At 44.6% G+C, this 20739-nt stretch overlaps 1 protein-coding gene and 1 long non-coding RNA gene across 2 annotated transcripts in view; both read right to left on the bottom strand.

The window, feature by feature from the left end:
• Nucleotides 1-20739, bottom strand: part of RPA1 (replication protein A1) — a 295679-nt gene that overhangs the window by 73364 nt on the left and 201576 nt on the right. The window contains exon 13 of the mRNA XM_069615363.1: nucleotides 10779-10911. Coding sequence (XP_069471464.1) covers nucleotides 10779-10911 — 133 coding nt within the window. The remainder of the gene's footprint in view (nucleotides 1-10778; nucleotides 10912-20739) is intronic.
• On the bottom strand, nucleotides 1502-6950 carry LOC138488430 (uncharacterized). Its single transcript, XR_011274668.1, has 2 exons — nucleotides 6872-6950; nucleotides 1502-1610 (listed from the first exon to the last, which is right to left on the bottom strand). It is a non-coding gene; the product is annotated as an uncharacterized lncRNA (long non-coding RNA).

Here is a 20739-nt window from a genome sequence, read left to right on the forward strand (position 1 = left end):
TAGCCCCTTGTCCTTACTGCTGGGCGCCCTCCACTTACAGCAGCATCCAAAGAGGCAATTTTTCGAAGCTATTTGCACTACCTTCGGAGACCAAGTGGAGCTTGCAGTAGAGGACCCGACCGCTTTTGCTTTCTTGTCCCCAGCTCTGGAAGGCCAGAGATTTCACGCGCCACTGCTCAAGCTTTCCAGGGCATTTGCGCTTTAAAATAGGGGCCCCTGCCATTCCGCTTTAGAGCGAAATTGCAGGAGCGTTCACAGATCCATTAAGTCGAGTCCATCACATGCGCAGCAAGCAAGCTATACCATGGGGAACGAGGCAACTCGTAGCTGTCTGGGTGAAGAGGCTCTCGTATAGGGCCATGCGTTAGCCTAGCAGCAAAACACGTTCTAATATTTCATGGGAGGAAATAAGATGCTGGAGAGCGGCCGATAGTTTGCGCTTGTTTGTTTCAACCTTGAATGTATTCAAAGCTCTGTAACCACTGGGGTGAAAAAACAAGCATTTCGCATTCTCCTTCCTCCAAGTTCTTAAATGGCTATTGACTTGCAACGTAAATTCTGCAACCGAGTTCCCCCCAGCCCCCACCCCACTGCAACACAACTAGCTCAGCTCCCCACATCTCGAGTCAGTTTCTCAGCTTCTTGAGCTCACTTGACAGAATTGCTAGCTTGGATGCAATGCTTTGGACAAACTACACCATCTTAAGTTCCAAAAGATAAGGCCCAAGCAGGATGGCGAGCGGGGGACTGGGTGGCTGATGTGTGACACTCCTAGAGCAAGGTTTCAGCTACGTTGCTTTCATTCCATTTGCACTTTTCTTTGGGCAAGCTTTTGCACAACGAAATAAGCAGGCTTTGGAATACCAAATGACCTATATGGTAGTAGGGCGGTAAAAGAGCAAAGATCGGTGTATCAGACAATGCTAGGGTGACTAGACGTGCCAGCGGGGTTAGGAAAAGTTGAGGGGAGGGGCCAGCGATGACAGGCCTGGTTTTTGACATATGCCCCTAGAATGCATGCGGCCACTTCCTACACCTACCACTGCTTCACAGCAACTGAACAGTGAACTCTTTACAAATCCGCATGGGATGGAAACTCTGGGTGGCGTTTGCAGTCACTGGCCCTTTTCACTGGCTCTTGGCATAAACCGAAGGACAAGAAGGGAAGGATAGGACAAGTATGGCACACCCTAGTGAGGAAAAATATTTGTAAATAGTAAGAGTAAAATTAGATACTAGGTGTTTAGAAAAAATGCTTATCAAGTATGAGGTGCAGAGGAGAGAGGGGCAACCAGGACACCTTGGTTGCACAATACAATGAAGAAAATTTAAGTTCCCAAGCCGGGAACTTACGTCCCCTGCACACTATCTAATATCTGGAATACCAGACCAACAAGTAGATATATCTAACAAGTGATTTTTCTTAATAAATTCAAGGAAGTATGTAAATGGTAATGCATAGAAAAAGGTAATTTGTTCAAAATAATGACTTTGAATCAGATAAGGTTACAAGAAACATTCTTCATTGTTTATTCTTGATGTTGAAGCTGTGGAAGGCCCAACGCGTTTCGAGTGCTACAACACTTCACCAGGGGCAATAACAAAGGTTTCTAGGAAAAAATATATATATAATATGTACATTAGGAATATATTTACACCAACAGCAATTTGTTCAACAACATTTCTAAATAACTCATTTTAGATCAAGATATGTATCACAATAACCCATGACATACAAGGATTACCCATGTAGCAGAACGTATGACATTTTAAATATACTGAGTATACACTAACCCTCAAGAGGAAGACCTGTCCCTCATTAATAACTGTAGAAACTGATGGCAAATTCACTAGGGTAATAGTATTTTCACTGTTATGATCGAATGAGGAAATATATAGAAAAAATCCTAAGTCAATGCATTGAAGTTCTAATATGGTAAAGTGAGCAACTGTGCAACTATTTAGAGAATCTAACCTTGTGTTATTTTTAAAATAAGAGGTACTTCAAGAGAACGGGGGTGGTCTGGGACGGGAAAGCCAGGCCTTCGTTTAAACAAGACAGCGGGTCTTAGATGTAAGTCCTTATCTGTAGAGATGAACATCAAAAGCGTCTATTTAGACTGTTATATGTGACAGTTATGATAGAATAAGTAAAGCCAGTAATGAGTCACTTACAGCGGTAACGCGGTTGACCAATATCAAGGATAGCTGAGGGGAAGTGGTAGTCAATGACCGCAAAAGGTTTGGAGATTTGTTCTGGACTGGAGCGCTGAGAAAAAGTAGGTAGAGTCTCAGTAATGGACACAAAAAGTGAACAGGGTGTTCGAAAGCTTTGTTGCAAAAAAACCTAGGTTGAGCCAGTATTGGAAGCTTAAAATTCTTACCTAGTGTATGACAGTGCGGCACACACGGAGACCAGCTGCCAAAAGGGTTGCTCGACACCTTGGCAAGTGCCGCCACTGTTTATCAAGTAGTTAGTAGTGTGACGTAATCACGTGCTTGCGTGTGGTACGTCATACTGTGCGCTGAGCTCCAGGCTTCAGATGGATGCAAGTTAGACAGAATGGAATCTAATTAGTCTCCTCTGGAAGGATGCTCTAAAGGGGCACGTAGGGTTATAAGAGCTTAATCAATTGAGTGAAAAGAGAAAAACAGACAGCAGCGTGTTTACAATGTGACGTCATCACGCAAACGCGTGCATGACGCAACATGTAAACAAACCTAGTGTCGGGGTGAAGGAAATGTTATAATGTGACCTCTAGGGGAATAACAATGCCCAATATGTGCATAACCCTTAATGGTTGAAAATATAATTCGTGCAAGGGTCCGGAATCCAGATGGCTAAACTTATAAAAATCATTTGGATCAACATCCACGCATTTAAAGTGTCATGAATAATATAAGTAGAAAACTAGAGTTGTAGTTATAGTAATAAAAATAGTTGATACTAATGGTAAGGTACATACTTATAATGCAACCAACCAATGCCATTCTGCCCACCCGTTTGGTTCACAGTCTAGTAAAGGGAATATCAATTGTACAGATTGTATATTACCGGGATGGAGTCAACAGAATGACTGAATATGAATAAACTTTGAAAACATTTAACATTTCTATGTCAACTGTCCAAGTTAGTTGGTTCACAATCTTATAATGTGGATATGATAATTCTAACCAACAATCATATCAAGTGTTTTTTATAGAGACATTGATGAAGATGCATGTTAAGAGAAAATTTAGTGAAGGTGTTATTTAAATAAATGGACCTAAATAGTACTCTTCATTTAGACCGAGTGGGGTCATTGCATCTAGTCTATGAATCCAGTACAATTCTTTTTGTGCCAAAAGTTTGGGTAAGTCACCTCCTCGTTGGAGGGGGTGTAATACTTCTAGTATTGCAAATCTCATTTGCGAGATGTTATGCTTATTGTCTCTAAAATGCCGGAATACAGGTGACTTCACATTTTGTGCGAATCTGGGACTTATGTTCAGTCCATCTTTCTTCAGCTTTTCTACTGGTTTTCCCAACATAATATTTCCCACAGGGGCATCTAATGGTGTAGATGACATTTTTGGAGTCACAGGTTGCGAAGTTTTTTAGGAAAATCTTTTTACCATTGTTCGGATGTCTGATGTAATTACCTTTGATGATGTTCGAGCAGTGTTGACAATTTAGGCACGGGAAAGTGCCATTTCTTGATTGCTTCAAAGTCCTTTGGGTAGGTATTTTAGGTCTTTCAGCTTTGATTAGCATATCTCTGAAGTTCCGTCCTCTTTTGTATGCTAGCATTGGGGGGACTGGAAAGAGACGGTTGAGGTTAGGATCCGATTTGATAAGATCCCAATTCTTAGTGATGATTTTTTTGACTAGAAAGCTCTGGGCAGAGTACTTCAATGTGTAGATGAGGTTTGACTGAGTTTGTTTCGGTTGTTTGTTAAGTAATAAGTTACGGGGGTGTACTTGTGTCCTGGAAATAGCTTGAGCTACTACTTCTTCCGGGAAACCTCTTTCTAGAAATCTTGATCTAATAGTATCAAATTCTGTCTGAAGTTTTTCTATGTTGGAGGTTATCCGTTTAGCCCATAATAGTTGGCTATAAGGTAGGTTTTCTTTTAAATGTCTCGGGTGAAAACTGTTGAAATGAAGGGAGCTGTTAACATCAGTTGGTTTTCTGTCCATTAGTGTTGTTAATTCCATGTTTTTCCATTCTACTGTTACGTCCAGAAAGTTCACCTGTGGTGTGCCAATTTCCATAGTGATTTTGATACGTGGGTTACATTGGTTAATATATTGCCAAAAATCTGTCAGTTCTTGATGTGTGCCGTTCCAAATACATCGTCAATATATCTTAACCAGCAGTGTATAATGTGTTTCCAATGTGGGTGATCCAAAACAAAGGTTTTCTCAAAGTAGAACATGAAGATATTTGCGTAGGACGGAGCCACAGCCGAACCCATAGAGGTACCTGAAATCTGTAAATAGTACTTATCATTAAATCTGAAGTAATTGTTGTAGAGTATCAGGCTGATAAGTTCAATAGCAAAGGTTTTTTGAATCTGAATTTCATCATGTTGTAAAAGAAACCATTCTAGGGCCGCTATGCCTTCATCGTGGGGAATTTAAGTGTATAGACTTGTGACGTCCATAGAGAATATTAGAGGATCAGGAAAGCTGATCTGTAAGTTGTTGATTCTCTGGAGAAAATGTGTGGTGTCTTTTAGGTATGTCGGTATTTTCTGTACCAGAGGTTGCAGTGCTGTATCAAGGTAGACCGCCAAAGGTTGAAATATACTGTCAGTAACAGCGACAATTGGTCTAAAGGGCGGGTCTTTGGGATCTTTATGAATTTTAGGTAACCCATAGAAAACTGGGATGATTGGGTTAGTTTTAATTAAAAATTCTTCCGTTTTGTCTGAAATCCAATCCATCGTACTAGCCTTTTCAATTGTCTGTTTGATGATGGTGCTGATGTCATTTGTAGGATCGTTATCAAGCAGTAAGTAAGTCTGTCTATCATCCAGTAGTTTAAGACAGCCCGTGTTGTATAGATTTGTATCCATGAGTACAAGGGCTCCCCCTTTGTCGGCTTGTTTAATTGTGATGGAAGTGTCGTCGGCAAGTTCTTTGATCAGTTTAAGTTGATGACGCCAAATATTCTGCTGAGTAGAGGTCTCATATTTGATTCTTCTCAGGTCACGAGTGGTTTTGGTTTTAAATAGATTAAGGAGTGGATTATTAATTTGCGGATGGAAGTTACTCTGGTTCTTCATCTCTAGAAAATCATGTTGTTTAGCTGGGGTTATTTCTCCCAGATTATCAAAAAAGATTTTTAGTTCCATTTTGCGTAAAAACTTGAAAAGATTAACTTCTTCAAAGAGGTTAGTTGAGTTCGTGGGGATAAATGATATCCCAAGATTAAGCGTATCAATCTGGGTTTTAGATAACTGTCTTGAAGAGATATTAATGATCTGGGGTGAGTCTACTTGTTTTTTTGGCGTGGTTTTCTTCTGCCCTCTTCTGGTCGGGCGTCTCCTAAAAAAGGCTGCGCCGGGATTATTGCAATGGATGTATCCATTATCCTTGGGATAGGGTCACTGCTGTCTGTCACTATGATGGTGTTGATTGGGGTTGCTGAACTTACACTGGGTTGTTCTTCTATTTCCCCACTTGTAATGTCACTGCTGTCAGTATTGTTGTCAGGAGATGGTTTCTTGGGAACTCCGGATGGACCAGGTCTTGGTTTGTGGTTACTATAGTAGTCTTGCCAAGTGTATACTATTTCTCTGGCGTAGTCTAATGTGTCTCTCCGGAATTTCCGAATCTTTCGTTGCTCAATATCCCGTTTATAGCTATCGAGCTTATTATTGGTATCTTCCAAAATTGTTTGAAGTTCAGATGCAGTTTTGAGTTTCAAGAGGTGTGTAGAGACTTCTTCAATCTCTTGGTTGATGATATTGAGTGTTTTCGCGAGTTCCTCTATGGTAAGTAATATCAGATCAAGGGAACATTTTTTAAGGATGTGCGCCCAACGTTTTACAAACTCCTTATTGTCCTTACAAAGTGTCGGGCGAAGGTATACTCTTAGTCCTCTTTTTATAAGTTTAGCCATCTAGATTCCGGACCCTTGCACGAATTATATTAATTTCAACCATTAAGGGTTATGCACATATTGGGCATTGTTATTCCCCTAGAGGTCACATTATAACATTTCCTTCACCCCGACACTAGATTTGTTTACATGTTGCGTCATGCACGCGTTTGCGTGATGACGTCACATTGTAAACACGCCGCAGTCTGTTTTTCTCTTTTCACTCATTTGATTAAGCTCTTATAACCCTACGTGCCCCCTTAGAGCATCCTTCCAGAGGAGACTAATTAGATTCCATTCTGTCTAACTTGCATCCATCTGAAGCCTGGAGCTCAGCGCACAGTATGACGTACCACACGCAAGCACGTGATTACGTCACACTACTAACTACTTGATAAACAGTGGCGGCACTTGCCAAGGTGTCGAGCAACCCTTTTGGCAGCTGGTCTCCGTGTGTGCCGCACTGTCATACACTAGGTAAGAATTTTAAGCTTCCAATACTGGCTCAACCTAGGTTTTTTGCAACAAAGCTTTCGAACACCCTGTTCACTTTTTGTGTCCATTACTGAGACTCTACCTACTTTTTCGCTCCAGTCCAGAACAAATCTCCAAACCTTTTGCGGTCATTGACTACCACTTCCCCTCAGCTATCCTTGGTATTGGTCACCGCTGTACCGCTGTAAGTGACTCATTACTGGCTTTACTTATTCTATCATAACTATGTCACATATAACAGTCTAAATAGACGCTTTTGATGTTCATCTCTACAGATAAGGACTTACCATCTAAGACCCGCTGTCTTGTTTAAACGAAGGCATGGATTTCCTGTCCCAGACCACCCCCGTTCGATTTGAAATACCTATTATTTTAAAAAAAACACAAGGTTAGATTCTCTAAATAGTTGCACAGTTGCTCACTTTACCATATTAGAACTTCAATGCATTGACTTTTAGGATTGTTTCTATATATTTCCTCATTCGATCATAACAGTGAAAATACTATTAACCTAGTGAATTTGCCATCAGTTTCTACAGTTATTAATGAGGGACAGGTCTTCCTCTTGAGGGTTAGTGTATACTCAGTATATTTAAAATGTCATACGTTCTGCTACATAGGTAATCCTTGTATGTCATGGGTTATTGTGATACATATCTTGATCTAAAATGAGTTATTTGGAAATGTTGTTGAACAAATTGCTGTTGGTGTAAATATATTCCTAATGTACATATATATATATATATTTTTTCCTAGAAACCTTTGTTATTGCCCCTGATGAAGAGTGTTGTAGCACTCGAAACGCGTTGGGCCTTCCACAGCTTCAACATCAAGAATAAACAATGAAGAATGTTTCTTGTAACCTTATCTGATTCAAAGTCATTATTTTGAACAAATTACCTTTTTCTATGCATTACCATTTACATACTTCCTTGAATTTATTAAGAAAAATCACTTGTTAGATATATCTACTTGTTGGTCTGGTATTCCAGATATTAGATAGTGTGCAGGGGACGTAAGTTCCCGGCTTGGGAACTTAAATTTTCTTCATAAACCGAAGGACAACCAAGCGTGTTTTTGAAACTGATAAAACAATCTCAGACACATGCAATTTGATACTACGTCCAGTTTAAACTCGAATACATACAAGGGATCAGTCAAGAAACTTCCTTCGAGTGAACCAATTGAATGGAGAAAGTAAAATTAAGTGTGTGTCCAAGTTTCTAATGACCTAGAGTCACGGGAAGTACAGGGGAATGTGGGGCGTGGGGGCCAGGGGGAGTCTTCAAGAGAACTGAACCCCATCAGTTTAACTCCCCCGCGATTACTGCATTAGAAAGATGATCTGCCAGATCAAACCACTGCAACAAACCTCCCTCTCACCCCTCCAAAAAACAGGTAGTTGGCGGCAAGTGCAAAAAAATGTGGCATTTCAAATACCACTTAAAATTATGGAAATGCATGGGAAATTTACCACATGGGGTAAATATGCTTTATATGCATACATTCTGTGTGCCTGATAGCCCAGGCAATCCCAGCTCATAATTAGGTAGCATTTCAAACACTGCATGTAGTTGCAGCCTCATAAGCGTGGTTTTAAGTCTCAAAAGGAAAGTCTGTTCCTGTTGCCACTACAGTACACACTGGTTTTAGAGTGGCATGGATAGTCCCCCAAATGGCATTAAACGTGCACTGCAGATCTAAAAGTTCCCCTTGCGATTTAATGGCATTCCAGTTAATTTGGTAAATTATGCAGACGGCCCACAAACGCTATTCAGCTCCCAGCAGGGGGAAGAGAGCTATGCCAAGTGGGGTGAGCTCTCAACAGTGCTAGGCTTGCGTGTTCTTGCGCAACGTGTTATGTGACTTCTTTACTTTCATTTTCAGGGATTGGGGGGCAGTGCAATAAAGAAGAGCAGGTACTCCACAGTCTATTCTTTAAGTGGGCTGGCGCTCTCGTCCAAAACAATATTGCGCCGGCTCCTTCCTGGGCTCCCCAAAACATTTCTACTAATCTCACTCTGCGTTTAGCTCCATTGTGTAATTAGTTCTCCATTTATCGCCAGTGGGTCTCTCGATCTTCACCCCCACTCCCATCATGTTCTTACCATCCCAGTCTCTCTTCTGGTCCCAGGCCTGGAGGATTAATAAGGAGCTGACCCCGACTGGTCACCTTGTATAATTTAGGACTCGGGTTTACATCAGACGGAGACTGCACGTTGGCCATTCCAAAAAGGTCTGGTGATTTGCTACTCATTGCCTCGAAAGATGAAACTGAGTAGGACTGTTAAACGGATCCCCTCTTCCAAGTCAAAATTAGGCTTTTTACAGGCCTGCCCGCTTTTATTTTTATTTTCATTTGCAGATCGAAATTGAGAATCTGTGAGAGATGACGTTTTCCCTTCAATCAATGTTAGTTTGACTGGATTTTCTTTGACAATATCCTTGATATTAGGAGCTGAAAATTCTCATTCAGGGATTCCAACCAAAATCGGATTACAGTTTATATTTGATCGTTGGGGTAGCTCAATCACAGACCGATGTTTTGCCCATTGTGGCACCTGTATTGTACTGTACCTGTATTGTACTGTACAAAAATCTGGAGGTTGAGACCAGGCATAGTGAGATACATATCTTGCCTAGGTTCACACACTTTGGTTAGCAGTTAAAATGGGATTTTAGCCCATTGTGCAATGTGGGCACCTGCCCACTTGCAAAGTGCACATAGTAAAGCATACTGACAATATATACAGTTGCACAGGAGTCTGCAACCTTTTGCTCTTCAGATGGGTCGGACAACAACTATCAGCCCAAGCCAACAAACTCAATGGTGCGGGATTACGAGATCTGTAGTCCAAAACATCTGGTGAGCCACGGGTTGCAGACCCCCCTGGTATAGAAGCATGTTAATCCAAAAGAGTATTATTGCACCTTTATTTTTACACATCCTAAAATAACTACAAGTCCTACAACGCAAAGTAATACAAACCTAAAAAAAACTGCACTGGTTCACGTCACTATATTTTTCAGCATTTGGTGACACAAGACATTGTGAAAAGGTCACCTACCTAAAGTCACTGTTTGAGACAAACTACCAGCTTATCATGGCGTTAAAAATTGAATATCCACATAAAAGTAAACCCTTTCTTATTTGCATGTCAAACTTGCAGACAGATTCTTGGTCTAGTACGAAATACCACATGTCGTAGGTCAAAGTACTGTTTTGTGGGCTTTCCAAAACGCCCCTTCACAAATACAATCACCTAAACATTTACACATCACAAAAAGGCAGTGTTAATTAAAAAGAAAAAGCAACTGCCAGACCCTTAAGGTGCTGATTGGGCAGGGTTGCCTCATGCACCATCATTAAACTTTCCTCCAAATGTAATCTCTAGGGGGGGGGCTCCATGAGTGACGGGTACAGCTCAATTGGCCAAGCGTTGCTGTGGGCCCAGGGAAGACATTTGCAGCCATGGCCCTGTATCTTTTCTGCAAGGTGTCGCTGAAGAGAAACCGATGGGAGCTGCATGTGGGAGAAGGAGGGAGGAGGATCTGCTTGCCATAGCAAAGGCTGCAGGAGCTTAGTCCATAATCACGGTACAAGTTGATTAAAATGCTTTATTTTTCCACAGGGCCCAGTTTTGGACCGGCCCTGGTTGGGGGTAAGGACATTTCATTAAGTGTATTTTCCCCCCCACTGTATTCCAGGTGAGATTCACGTGGAGTTCTTTCAGGAAAGCAAATCCCCTTTGTGACCTATGTATCTTTGAACGGATCAGTTTTAAAATGTAAAGAAATAGCTCCCCACTGAAGTAATCCTTGCCCATTCACGCAGATTCTGTGTCCCAAAGTTGTTAGGTTTATGTGATCGCAGGGACAGGAAACGAACTTTTTCCTAAGCAAAAACTGCACGGGTGAGGGGAAAAAGACATGCACAATTCACGCTGTGGGACATATGCAGAGCACCTGCCATTCTGAAAAGCATGGAGCCATCATGAGTGGACGGTAGAAAAGCTTCCAAGTAAAGTACGTTTTAATTCCCAGGGGACAGTAGCATGGTATCCACCTTGGGAGCACGAACGCCAGTCACCCAGAGAGCAGAAACAACCAGGAAAGCGGATGAATAAAAGTGGATCAACGGTGTCGTTTCTAACACAACTGACTTCTGGCTCTGTTCCAGGAAGAGATGCTCACCTTCTCCCCGTGGCCCAGGTTCTCGGATTTGACCTCCAACAGAGACTTCCAGTTAGTGTTGCCGCCACCAGCGCCGCCTCCCTTCATATCGGAAATGGAAGATGCTTCTGCAGCCTGACCCACCGAGTCAAACCTGAGAAACAAAACGTTTATGATGACTGAGTAGGCATGGTTTTTTTGTTCTGGGTAAGGTGGCAGGGAAAAGGTGAGCCCTGACATCTCCTACAACTGACCACAGCACCTTGGTGAATACATCTAGGTATAGGCACATCAAATAGTTTATCAGGAACTAGAACACCCCACTTACTAGTAATGGTAGAAGTACCTAACCTAGTGTTACCCCACACTATAATCTACACTACGAGGCAGCGCTAATGTACAATTTTAACATTGCATCTTTACAGGCTTGGAATCAGGTGGTCTGTCGTGGTGTAGGCTATACCATCCATCGTATACAATCCCATGGGTGGACATGCCCAATGGCGTCCTTGCGAGCTGCAGGATCTCCATGGGTTATTGCATCCATACCTTACCATGAAAGCATTTGTTAAATCTGCTTGCCCATGTGCATCTAACCCTTACTGTAGGACAGAAATCCTGGAACAGAGTCTAACCTCTTGCTGCACTATGCTTCATACATGACACAATTGAGTATTTATAATGCAACCCTGTAGTTAGTTTTGTACAATACCTCTGGGTGGTTCAGAATCGGATAGTTTGTGTTCAACCTCCCCAGGCTTTGTCAGACCCCTCCTGCCCCCCCCTTCATGGACCACCGTTTAGCCCCATGCTTTGGCGTAAAACGCTACAGTGATACAGGACTGAATATGATATAATCAATTCCGTGACGAAATGAAACATTTCTAGGGCGGGGGGGGGGGGGGGGGGGGGAGAAATAGTCATTTTCCCCATTACAGAAAGGAGTTCGATTACGATTAAAGAGGTTAATTTCCATCGGCTTCCAGCTTACAGTTTCTAGAGGTGTGCACAAGCAGTTCCTTAGGGGCCGGTTGAGGGGACTTCGACTGCAATGATGAGAAATTAGCCTTTAAGACATTGTGGCCACTAGCCTTGAACAGAATATTCTTTAAAATCGGTAAAGAGCGACCTGCTGACACAATCTATAATGCTAGCTACTTAACCAGTAGCCCAAGTCTTTTTACTTCGAATATCACTGATCTATTCACATCCAGTTTAGTTTGGTCCAAAATATCAATAAATACTGCTCAGTGCCTGCCCCACAGTCTCGACTGCCCAGAATATTGATGTGGATAAACCATTGACTATGTCAGAGCAGGCAGAGTTAAAATCTCCTCCCACCAATATCTCAGTATTTTCGATTCTACTCAATTCAGATTGCAAGAGGTCACCAATTTTTAGTGCTGTATTAGAATACAAATTCAGGATTAAATTCAGAAATTAATAATCTTTCCAATGATATCAATGGCAGAACAATTGCACTGCAAAAATCCCATAGGGTGCATCATTCAAATGGTTCCATGTGTTAATATCCCCGCAAAAATATCCCCATATTTTTTGCAGATGGGCCCTGCGGGGACATCCCCGCAACCCCTGCATTATTTTAATATGTGCAGGGGACACCGCTCTGCAACCCCCGCTCCCACAAATTATCCCCCCAAAAAATAACACCTATGGACGAGACAAACGACCATATGTACGGCAATATTTTTGGTGGGGATATTTTGTAGGGATACCATTCAAACAGGATACTCCTCCACTTAGCCGATCACTAATAGCAATCACTAAGGTGCCCAAGGGATGACTCTTAAGGCCCCTCATGGCAGGATTCAGTATTTTAGCCATCAAAAACTGGTGGGATTTTTAAGAAGACTTCCTCAAGGAGAATTATATGTAAATGTAAGTATTCTTGGATCTTTCCCCACAGATTGTTATAGCCCCTTGATTTCCACAATAGCATTTTCAAGTTCCATAGGTTAAAGTGTATAATCAGTTTGCGATACAGATTTATTCAAGGCTGTCGATACGGAGAGTCAATATGAGATGTTAACTGTCAAAATCCCTTGCTATCTTAAGAATATGATGTTTGTAAACCTCTTAGTACAGCAAATTTCCATATCTTCAATCTTATTTCTAGTACAACTTTTATTGGGGCAACAGGAGTTACATAAGCCAATGCAGAACTGTGTGTGCAATAGACTGATGTCAAATAGCTCATAACCCAACATTAGCAGACTTTCATATTGCTGGATCAAAAGTTCCATTATCCGCTTTGCATTAACAGACTGTCTATTAAGCCAAGCTGTAATGGAGGCACTCCCTACTCTAACAGACGTGTTTGGAGCCTTGTAGTAATGCATCATCCAACTCCGTCGGAAGGCTCGTCCCAGGGATGACTAGGATTCTCAGAATAGGTTTCCCAACATACCACTTGAACTTGCTTCACTGTGGATAAAAGAAGGTACAACTCTTTGCACCATACTGCAAAGCACTACCTTTACCTGTGTTAAGAAGAAACAATTTGATCATTGTTAACTACCTGAAGATGCGTCTGGAAGACAAGTGTTTGCATTTTTAAAAGATACTATTACTTCCACCCAATAGTCTCTTTCTGAACAAACACAGTAAATCCAGGATAACTGGTTACGTTTGTTACTTCCTTTATAGGTCGGGCCGCAAGCACCACCTACAAGCCAAAACATTTGCATTGAAGTACAGAGAGTAGGAAGATGGGAAGTGGGGGCAGTTTGCGTTTCACTTTTTACCCACCTACGGACTGCGCATGCCATGCTACTACCGATGGTATAATCACCCACTGCCTGTCAGTTCCCATCCAAAACCCACTCATCTGCGATCTCCGAGCCAGCGCTCCCACGCAGTAACATCAAGCTTTGTGCTGTGAAGGGGCCGTCTGAGTTACTTTCGAAGCATCCTTCTAGGAGGGAATGGCTGGATTGCAACTAGCTAAGTGGTCCTTGGTACCCTTTATTTTTAAGCAATAGGTGTTATCGCGTCCACTCCTTACACTCCAGTTCACTTAAATAAGCATTGGCAAAAAGCCATCAGTTTTGGCACGTATATAGATATTATAGATAGGAATTTGTCAGCCACCGATATACGCTGAGGTACTCCCACTATTGTAGGTATTGTCAAACTACGGTCGGGTTGGACCATTATGGCAGTGCCTGCATGGGACCATCCCATGCCTACACAAGCCAAAACAGCTTGTTGGTCTTGTAAACTAGCTGCCTTCTTAGATTCTCAAACACAATATGGTTAGTGTTTTAAATAGCTGGTTATGTCACTTGTGGAGAGTGATAGAGGCACATTGGAGAGGAAAGTATTTTGAAATAAAGACAATGAGGGAAGGCAGATCGTGGAAACAAATCAAATACTATTTGCATTCTTCATATGGTAAATAGAGCACACTGAAATAACTGAAATGAAGAGGCATTTATTTTCTGTGCGACATAGCGCCAATGAACTTCAGTCACTTGCCCAGAGACCCTGGGGATAGTGCGAGAACTAAAAAAGGTGGTTAGGCAGTAGAAGCAAAGTATGGATAGAATAGAGGGAGCAGAATGAAGGAGGGGGTGGAGAATAGAAGAGGAAGGCAGGCAGGAATGGCATTAATGCTGAGGGACACAGGGAGGGGTGATGAGCACCAAGTTTTATATATACACTTTATCTGCCCCAAGCAGCCAAAGGGGTGCCAGGCAGAAGAAAAGGGAAGGAGCGAAAGGACCACTGATGCGGAGCGAGAAGGTAGACTTGCCCCCACCCCAACAAGGGGTCTATAAAAACAGCACATACATGGAGGCACTCTCTCTGCCAAGACAACTACAGCAGAGATCGTATTAGAGGTGGTATGTGAGGCTGAGACGAAGCAAGAAAAGCCGACACTATAAGCACAAGGGGCCTAATCTGAGCGATGTTTGAGGAAGCCAGAGTATGGAGATTGAGGACACGGATAGATGATGCATTAATCAAGGTCGAACCATCAACAAGTGCATCATAAATGGGCCATGGTTTTGGCGGCAATTTGCTGCAATAGCAAATAAAAGCTGGGAAGCAGCAATGGCTTAGATGGGAGGTCCTCAGGCCGGCCCCTGTAGAGAAGGTCAGCAGGCGGACCTAAAAAGGGAAAGGTCAAGCTGGAGAACAGGGTCACAAGAATCGGGATTAGAACTGATTCTCAGGGTTCGAAGAAGAGAACGTGCAAAACAAATACGGGCTTGAAAGGGCGGAAAAACAAAGAAAGATTTGGAGGCGGAACTGGCAGTTGAAACAGCACTGCTTGGCCCCAGTGAACTGGGGGGGGACAAAGCAACAAGCGAAAGCCCACCAAGCAAAAATGACAATGGACAAATTACAGCACCCAGATTGGGGGGTCATTCCCGACCGGCATCGGGCCGCCAGTGGCACCCAACCAGGAAGCAATCGGAGTTGAGAGCCTGCAGTGGTAGAGTGGCGCGAGACCAACCATGGCAGGATCGATTATGGGACAGGGGACTGCTCGGCAAGATGGCAAGGTTCAGACAAGCGTGGCCTCAAGCAGCTGGGGGAATGATGAAATTCGACAGACTGGAGATTGGCGACGTGGACACAAGAATGAGGAAGTTGGCAGTGACAGGTGGGACAAGAGGGAGATATGAAGGTGCATGCAAATGTTCAAGAGAGTGACACCTGAATTGGGGGAGCAAGCAGTGGAAGAAAGGGTAAACATATTCACACTGTGGGCAAAGGACAACAGGAAATCAAAGTCCTGGATTCAAAGCCACTTGTCTGCAATAGCATTTCACGCACAACCGCGGGGATGGGAGAGGGAGATCCAACCATGAGTTTTCAAATTCGGACGGCAGGGAAGGGATAAAGGAATTGCTGGAAAGAAAGACGATCGGTTTCCCCCAGAAGCTCACTGTCTCCAGAGCTCTGGTCCATTCTAGGGTGGACTATTGCAATAGCCTCTTTCTAAATCTTCCCGCCTCTACTCTTCGACCTTTAGAACTTATCCAGAACAGGACTGCAAGACTTGTCCTCTGCATCAAGCCCAGGGATCTTATCTCTCCAGCTCTAAAATCTCTTCACTGGCTCCCCGTGGCAACAAGGATCAACGTCAAGACTCTCTGCATTGTCCACAAGGCTTTCTGGGACCTGGAAGAGCTCTACCTCCAATCTTCTCTTCCAAAACATGTTCCTTCGCAAGCTCTGCTCATCCACCACCAAATCGGAGGGTCAGACAGTTCTCCATGCAGAGAGTTGGGGGCAGATCCATCTCCTCAGTTGGGGCCTCCCTCGGGAACAGCCTCCCTGAGCCTCTCCAACTTCAGCAGAACCACCTCTGGTTCTGGAAGCAACTCAAGACCTTCCTTTTCGCTTCCGCTTTCCCTCTTCCTCTCCCCTGCTGATGCACCCGACTGCTCTGCGCACTGTTCACCCTCTGAACTCGGGCCCAGGCTCCTGCATGTCCAGTTGCCCTCGCACTGCCTCCGGGCTCCTCAGCACTTAAGCGTCTGTATCTGCAAACCTACAGTCGCTTCTCTGCACCTAGGAGCCACCCGCTGGCTGCACTTGTTAGTTAACGGCACTTCCCCCTTCCCCTCACCCATTGCACTTCTCCCCTTTCCTCTACCCCCCCACGATCTGAATAACACAAGGCCTAGTAAGATCATTATTTTGTCCTCCCTGGTCCCCCCACCCCCCTTTGTCTTGTCGCGCCTAGACATACTTGTGTACAGGCGCGTTATAAATGCCACATCATATATCATACCTATCACGGTGGGGACCTTCCAGGTATTGATAGACAAGCTTGAAAAAGAGTGCAGTTCAGTTTTTGAGGTTGTCCTATTCAAAGTAGGTTCTAGTTTAGCATTTTTTGCGGCATTAAGAATAAGCGAGGCATTACCCAGATCAAGGCAGGACGTCAGCAACAGGGCTTTAGGCTGGGAAAACGTATTGGTGGAAGGGGACAAGATCAAGGTGAAGATAAGGAAATCCAAGACCGACCAGGCGGGGCATGGGAAGGAGTTGACTGGGTCTAGCAACTACTGCCCTGTGACACTAACAAGGGCTCATCTAGCGATCAGACCGACAGCGAAGAGTTACTTCTTCGTGCACCAGGACAGGATGCCACTGACTCAATATCAGTTTAATAGAGTATTAGATATGACGTTAAGGAAAACGAAACTGCCTGAGGGGAAATATACAGCCCACGTATTCACAATTGGGGCGGCAACGACCACGCATGACAAAGGGCTGAAGGAGGCAGAAATAAGGGACACCTGGAGGTGGAAATCAGATAGTTTTGCGTTTGTATATCTGACATATGCAACGAATGGTGGGGTCCACAGGGTAGTTCGTAACAAAAAAAGGGGGGAGAAGGAGTGATGGGCGCATGACTACAAAGACAAAAGGAAAAAGGCTAGGGTGAGAACATCAACGGGACTAAAGGGGCACGAGGTGGGAGTAAGGAAGGGGGGACGCCACCAGATCTTGCCAGGCTATGGGGAAGAGAGTGTTGGGAGAGGCCAAAGTAATTGCAGAATCGCAAGCCAAGGGCTCGGGGAGGAGGGGCCAGCGGGTAGCACAGCTAGGGAGGTAAATACTAGAGGAATTATCGAACTGGAATCTTTGAATTTCTCCTTTGGGAAAAGTGGCGTGGGTAATGGGCAAGAAGCGTAGAGACGCAACTTGGGCCTCGACTGTACGGACTTTCACTGGGTTGGGAGGGGGAGGGGCATGTTCTGGGGCAACTTGGAAATGACGAGGGAAAAAGTAAAAATATACGGCGAACCAGACATACTGGTAACACATCTTGGAGGGGGGGGGAACGACTTAGCAAGGGAAGGCAGGAAAGGGTTGCTGCAACAGATGCATGGACCACTGATAAGACTGGGCAATATGTTAGAAGCTACCGAATTAATACGATCAGAGATTATACTGCGCCAGCGCTGGAAAGGGGCTCATAGCCAGACATGATTGGAGGAATCCAGGAAGAGGTTGAACACAAAATTAATTCTTGAAAGGTATGGGCTATATAAAACACACATTGATAACGTTGAGCACGCCCGGCTACTTTGCAAATGACAGGGTGCATCTATCAGAAGTCAGGATGGCAATAATGAGAATGGGCATTAGGGAAGCATTGGAAGAGTTGGGGTACAAATACAAAAGTGACGGGAAAAAAGGAAACAGAACTTTGAAGGGATGGTGAAAGGAGATGGGGATGCTGCGACACAAGTAGCCGAAACATACATACACACACATGCGAAAAGGGAATGAGGACTGCCTCGGGACGCCACTACGTTACAATTGGCATGGGGAAGAACATTTATTTTTTAATGCACGTGGACCAACAGGACCGGATCAAGGGCAGTTTCTAAATGGTGAGGCGCAAAGGACAGAAGTTATAAGCTTGGGTACCAAAGAGCAAGGGTTGAGGAGGGTGGGGGAATACTTCAGCAGCGGAGGCCACCGAAGAGTCATGGCGGGGGTAGGTCAGGGGGCAGAAGGGGCTAGCAAGCAAAAGGTAGAAGTGGGCAAGGAAACAAGTTACGTTGGGAACGGGCAAGGGCCCAAAAGGCACAGCAAAAAAGGGGAGTGACTGCTGGCGGAGGCTGTAGAAGACATCGAGGTCAGAAACAAAGGAAAGAGGGAAGAGCCGGGGAGACCAGGAGAAACCCAGGGTGGCAGCAGGAGGAGGGATGAAAGGATAGCATCCAAGGATCAGGGGAGACACAGATACCGGGGGACGCAAGGCAAGCGGAGAGGACGGCCGTTCAGGAGAATTAGGGGGTGAAGGCAACACCATGGGGGCAGGGACCAAGCGAGAGGGAAGATTACAAGCCACCAAGATGAGACAAGGGGAAAGGGCAGGATGCATGGGGAACAGGGCAGGAGCAACTGGGGAAGATGACAAGAATCCGGGGAAAAGAGGCACTGGGAGGATAACAAGGCTCCTAGGTAACGGGGCAGGGCAGAAGAGGTCCAGAAACTGGGAAGGAGCAATGGGTCGAAGCACCTGGGGGATAGGAACAAGAAGATTAAGACACTGGGGATCAGAAAATGGGTGGGAGGTGGGGGAACGAGTAAGAGATTAGGCACCCGGGCAGAGGAGTAGGAGGTGTAAGCATGCAAGACACCGGGCAATGGGGAAATTGGGTTAGTAGACTTGAGATCAGGTAAAGTATGATCCAAGAGAGGACAAAACACTGGGGCAAGGTATAAATGGGATAGAATTGTTAGCAACCTGCTGGTCGCAGGAGATCACCACCTGGCAAAAGTGCAAAATGTATACGGGCACCAGCTGAGAGCAGAATCCGGATGCTGTACTGCCGAAACACCTGCAAGTTACCTCCTGCCTAATAAAGCAGCTGCTGCCTTTTCCACCCACAATACGAGTCCGGTTGACATTATTGCAGGGGGCAGGGAAAGAAGGGGGGGGGGGGACAAAGCGGGGGACCAGCAAAGTCGGGTGGGAAGTGGTACACAAAACTGGGATGGGCCCCAGTTTGGGCTGTTTCAGCTAAAGCACACAGATCAAATAGTTTGCCTAAAAGCACACCATTCTTTGTACAAGTGCCAAAGTCGGAAATAAAACTAGTGTCTTCAGGTTACTAAATCAGCAATTTAGCCACAGAGCTGGCAGTGCCATTATCCTCCACTCACCTAGGACTCGGCTCACTTCAGAGCTTTTTGACCCACAAAACCCAAAATCCACGTGAAACACGGTGATTTAATTTGCACCAATTACTGCGCATGAGGAAACGGTGTGTTTCGCTGAGGCTTAGTTTGCAAAGGTAGCGGGCGCCCCTCTCTCGACAGAACAAGGCCTGATAACCTGTTCAGTGGTTGTTAACCACTTGAGAGTTCGCAGCCACTGCTTTTACCCACTGTGCCTTTCACAGATGGGAAATATCCATTTGCATATCAGCCTTTGTCCTGCCCAGGGGCAGTCCAGCACCGAAATGCAATGGCAATTCCAACCTGAACGAGAGTACCACCAGCAACCCCATACACGTGTTTCACCCTTGTTGGGGATCATCAGTGAGGTGAAGCTGATGCCTCTCTAAGCACAGTGAGAGGGAGACCACGTCTGGTTGCCCCCAGGAGACCTAGGGTTACCAATCCCAGGTTCCTTGAAATTTAGTTTGCAAAGGTAGCGGGCGCCCCTCTCTCGACAGAACAAGGCCTGATAACCTGTTCAGTGGTTGTTAACCACTTGAGAGTTCGCAGCCACTGCTTTTACCCACTGTGCCTTTCACAGATGGGAAATATCCATTTGCATATCAGCCTTTGTCCTGCCCAGGGGCAGTCCAGCACCGAAATGCAATGGCAATTCCAACCTGAACGAGAGTACCACCAGCAACCCCATACACGTGTTTCACCCTTGTTGGGGATCATCAGTGAGGTGAAGCTGATGCCTCTCTAAGACAGAACTGCGAACTCTCAAGTGGTTAATAACCACTGAACAGGTTATCATGTCTGTTCTTGCGAGAGAGGGGCGCCCGCTACCTTTGTTAAACTATTTTTTAAGGAACCTGGGATTGATAACCCTAGGTCTCCTGGGGGCAACCAGACGTGGTCTCCCTCTCACTGTGCTTAGAGAGGCATCAGCTTCACCTCACTGATGATCCCCAACAAGGGTGAAACACGTGTTTGGGGTTGCTGGTGGTACTCTCGTTCAGATTGGAATTGCCATTGTATTTCGGTGCTGGACTGCCCCTGGGCAGGACAAAGACTGATATGCAAATGGATATTTCCCATCTGTGAAAGGCACAGTGGGTAAAAGCAGTGGCTGCGAACTCTCAAGTGGTTAATAACCACTGAACAGGTTATCATGTCTGTTCTTGCGAGAGAGGGGCGCCCGCTACCTTTGTTAAACTATTTTTTAAGGAACCTGGGATTGATAACCCTAGGTCTCCTGGGGGCAACCAGACGTGGTCTCCCTCTCACTGTGCTTAGAGAGGCATCAGCTTCACCT

Source organism: Ambystoma mexicanum, chromosome 9 (assembly GCF_040938575.1).
Source record: "Ambystoma mexicanum isolate Mex_15411 chromosome 9, UKY_AmexF1_1, whole genome shotgun sequence".
NCBI classification, from domain to species: Eukaryota; Metazoa; Chordata; class Amphibia; order Caudata; family Ambystomatidae; genus Ambystoma; species Ambystoma mexicanum.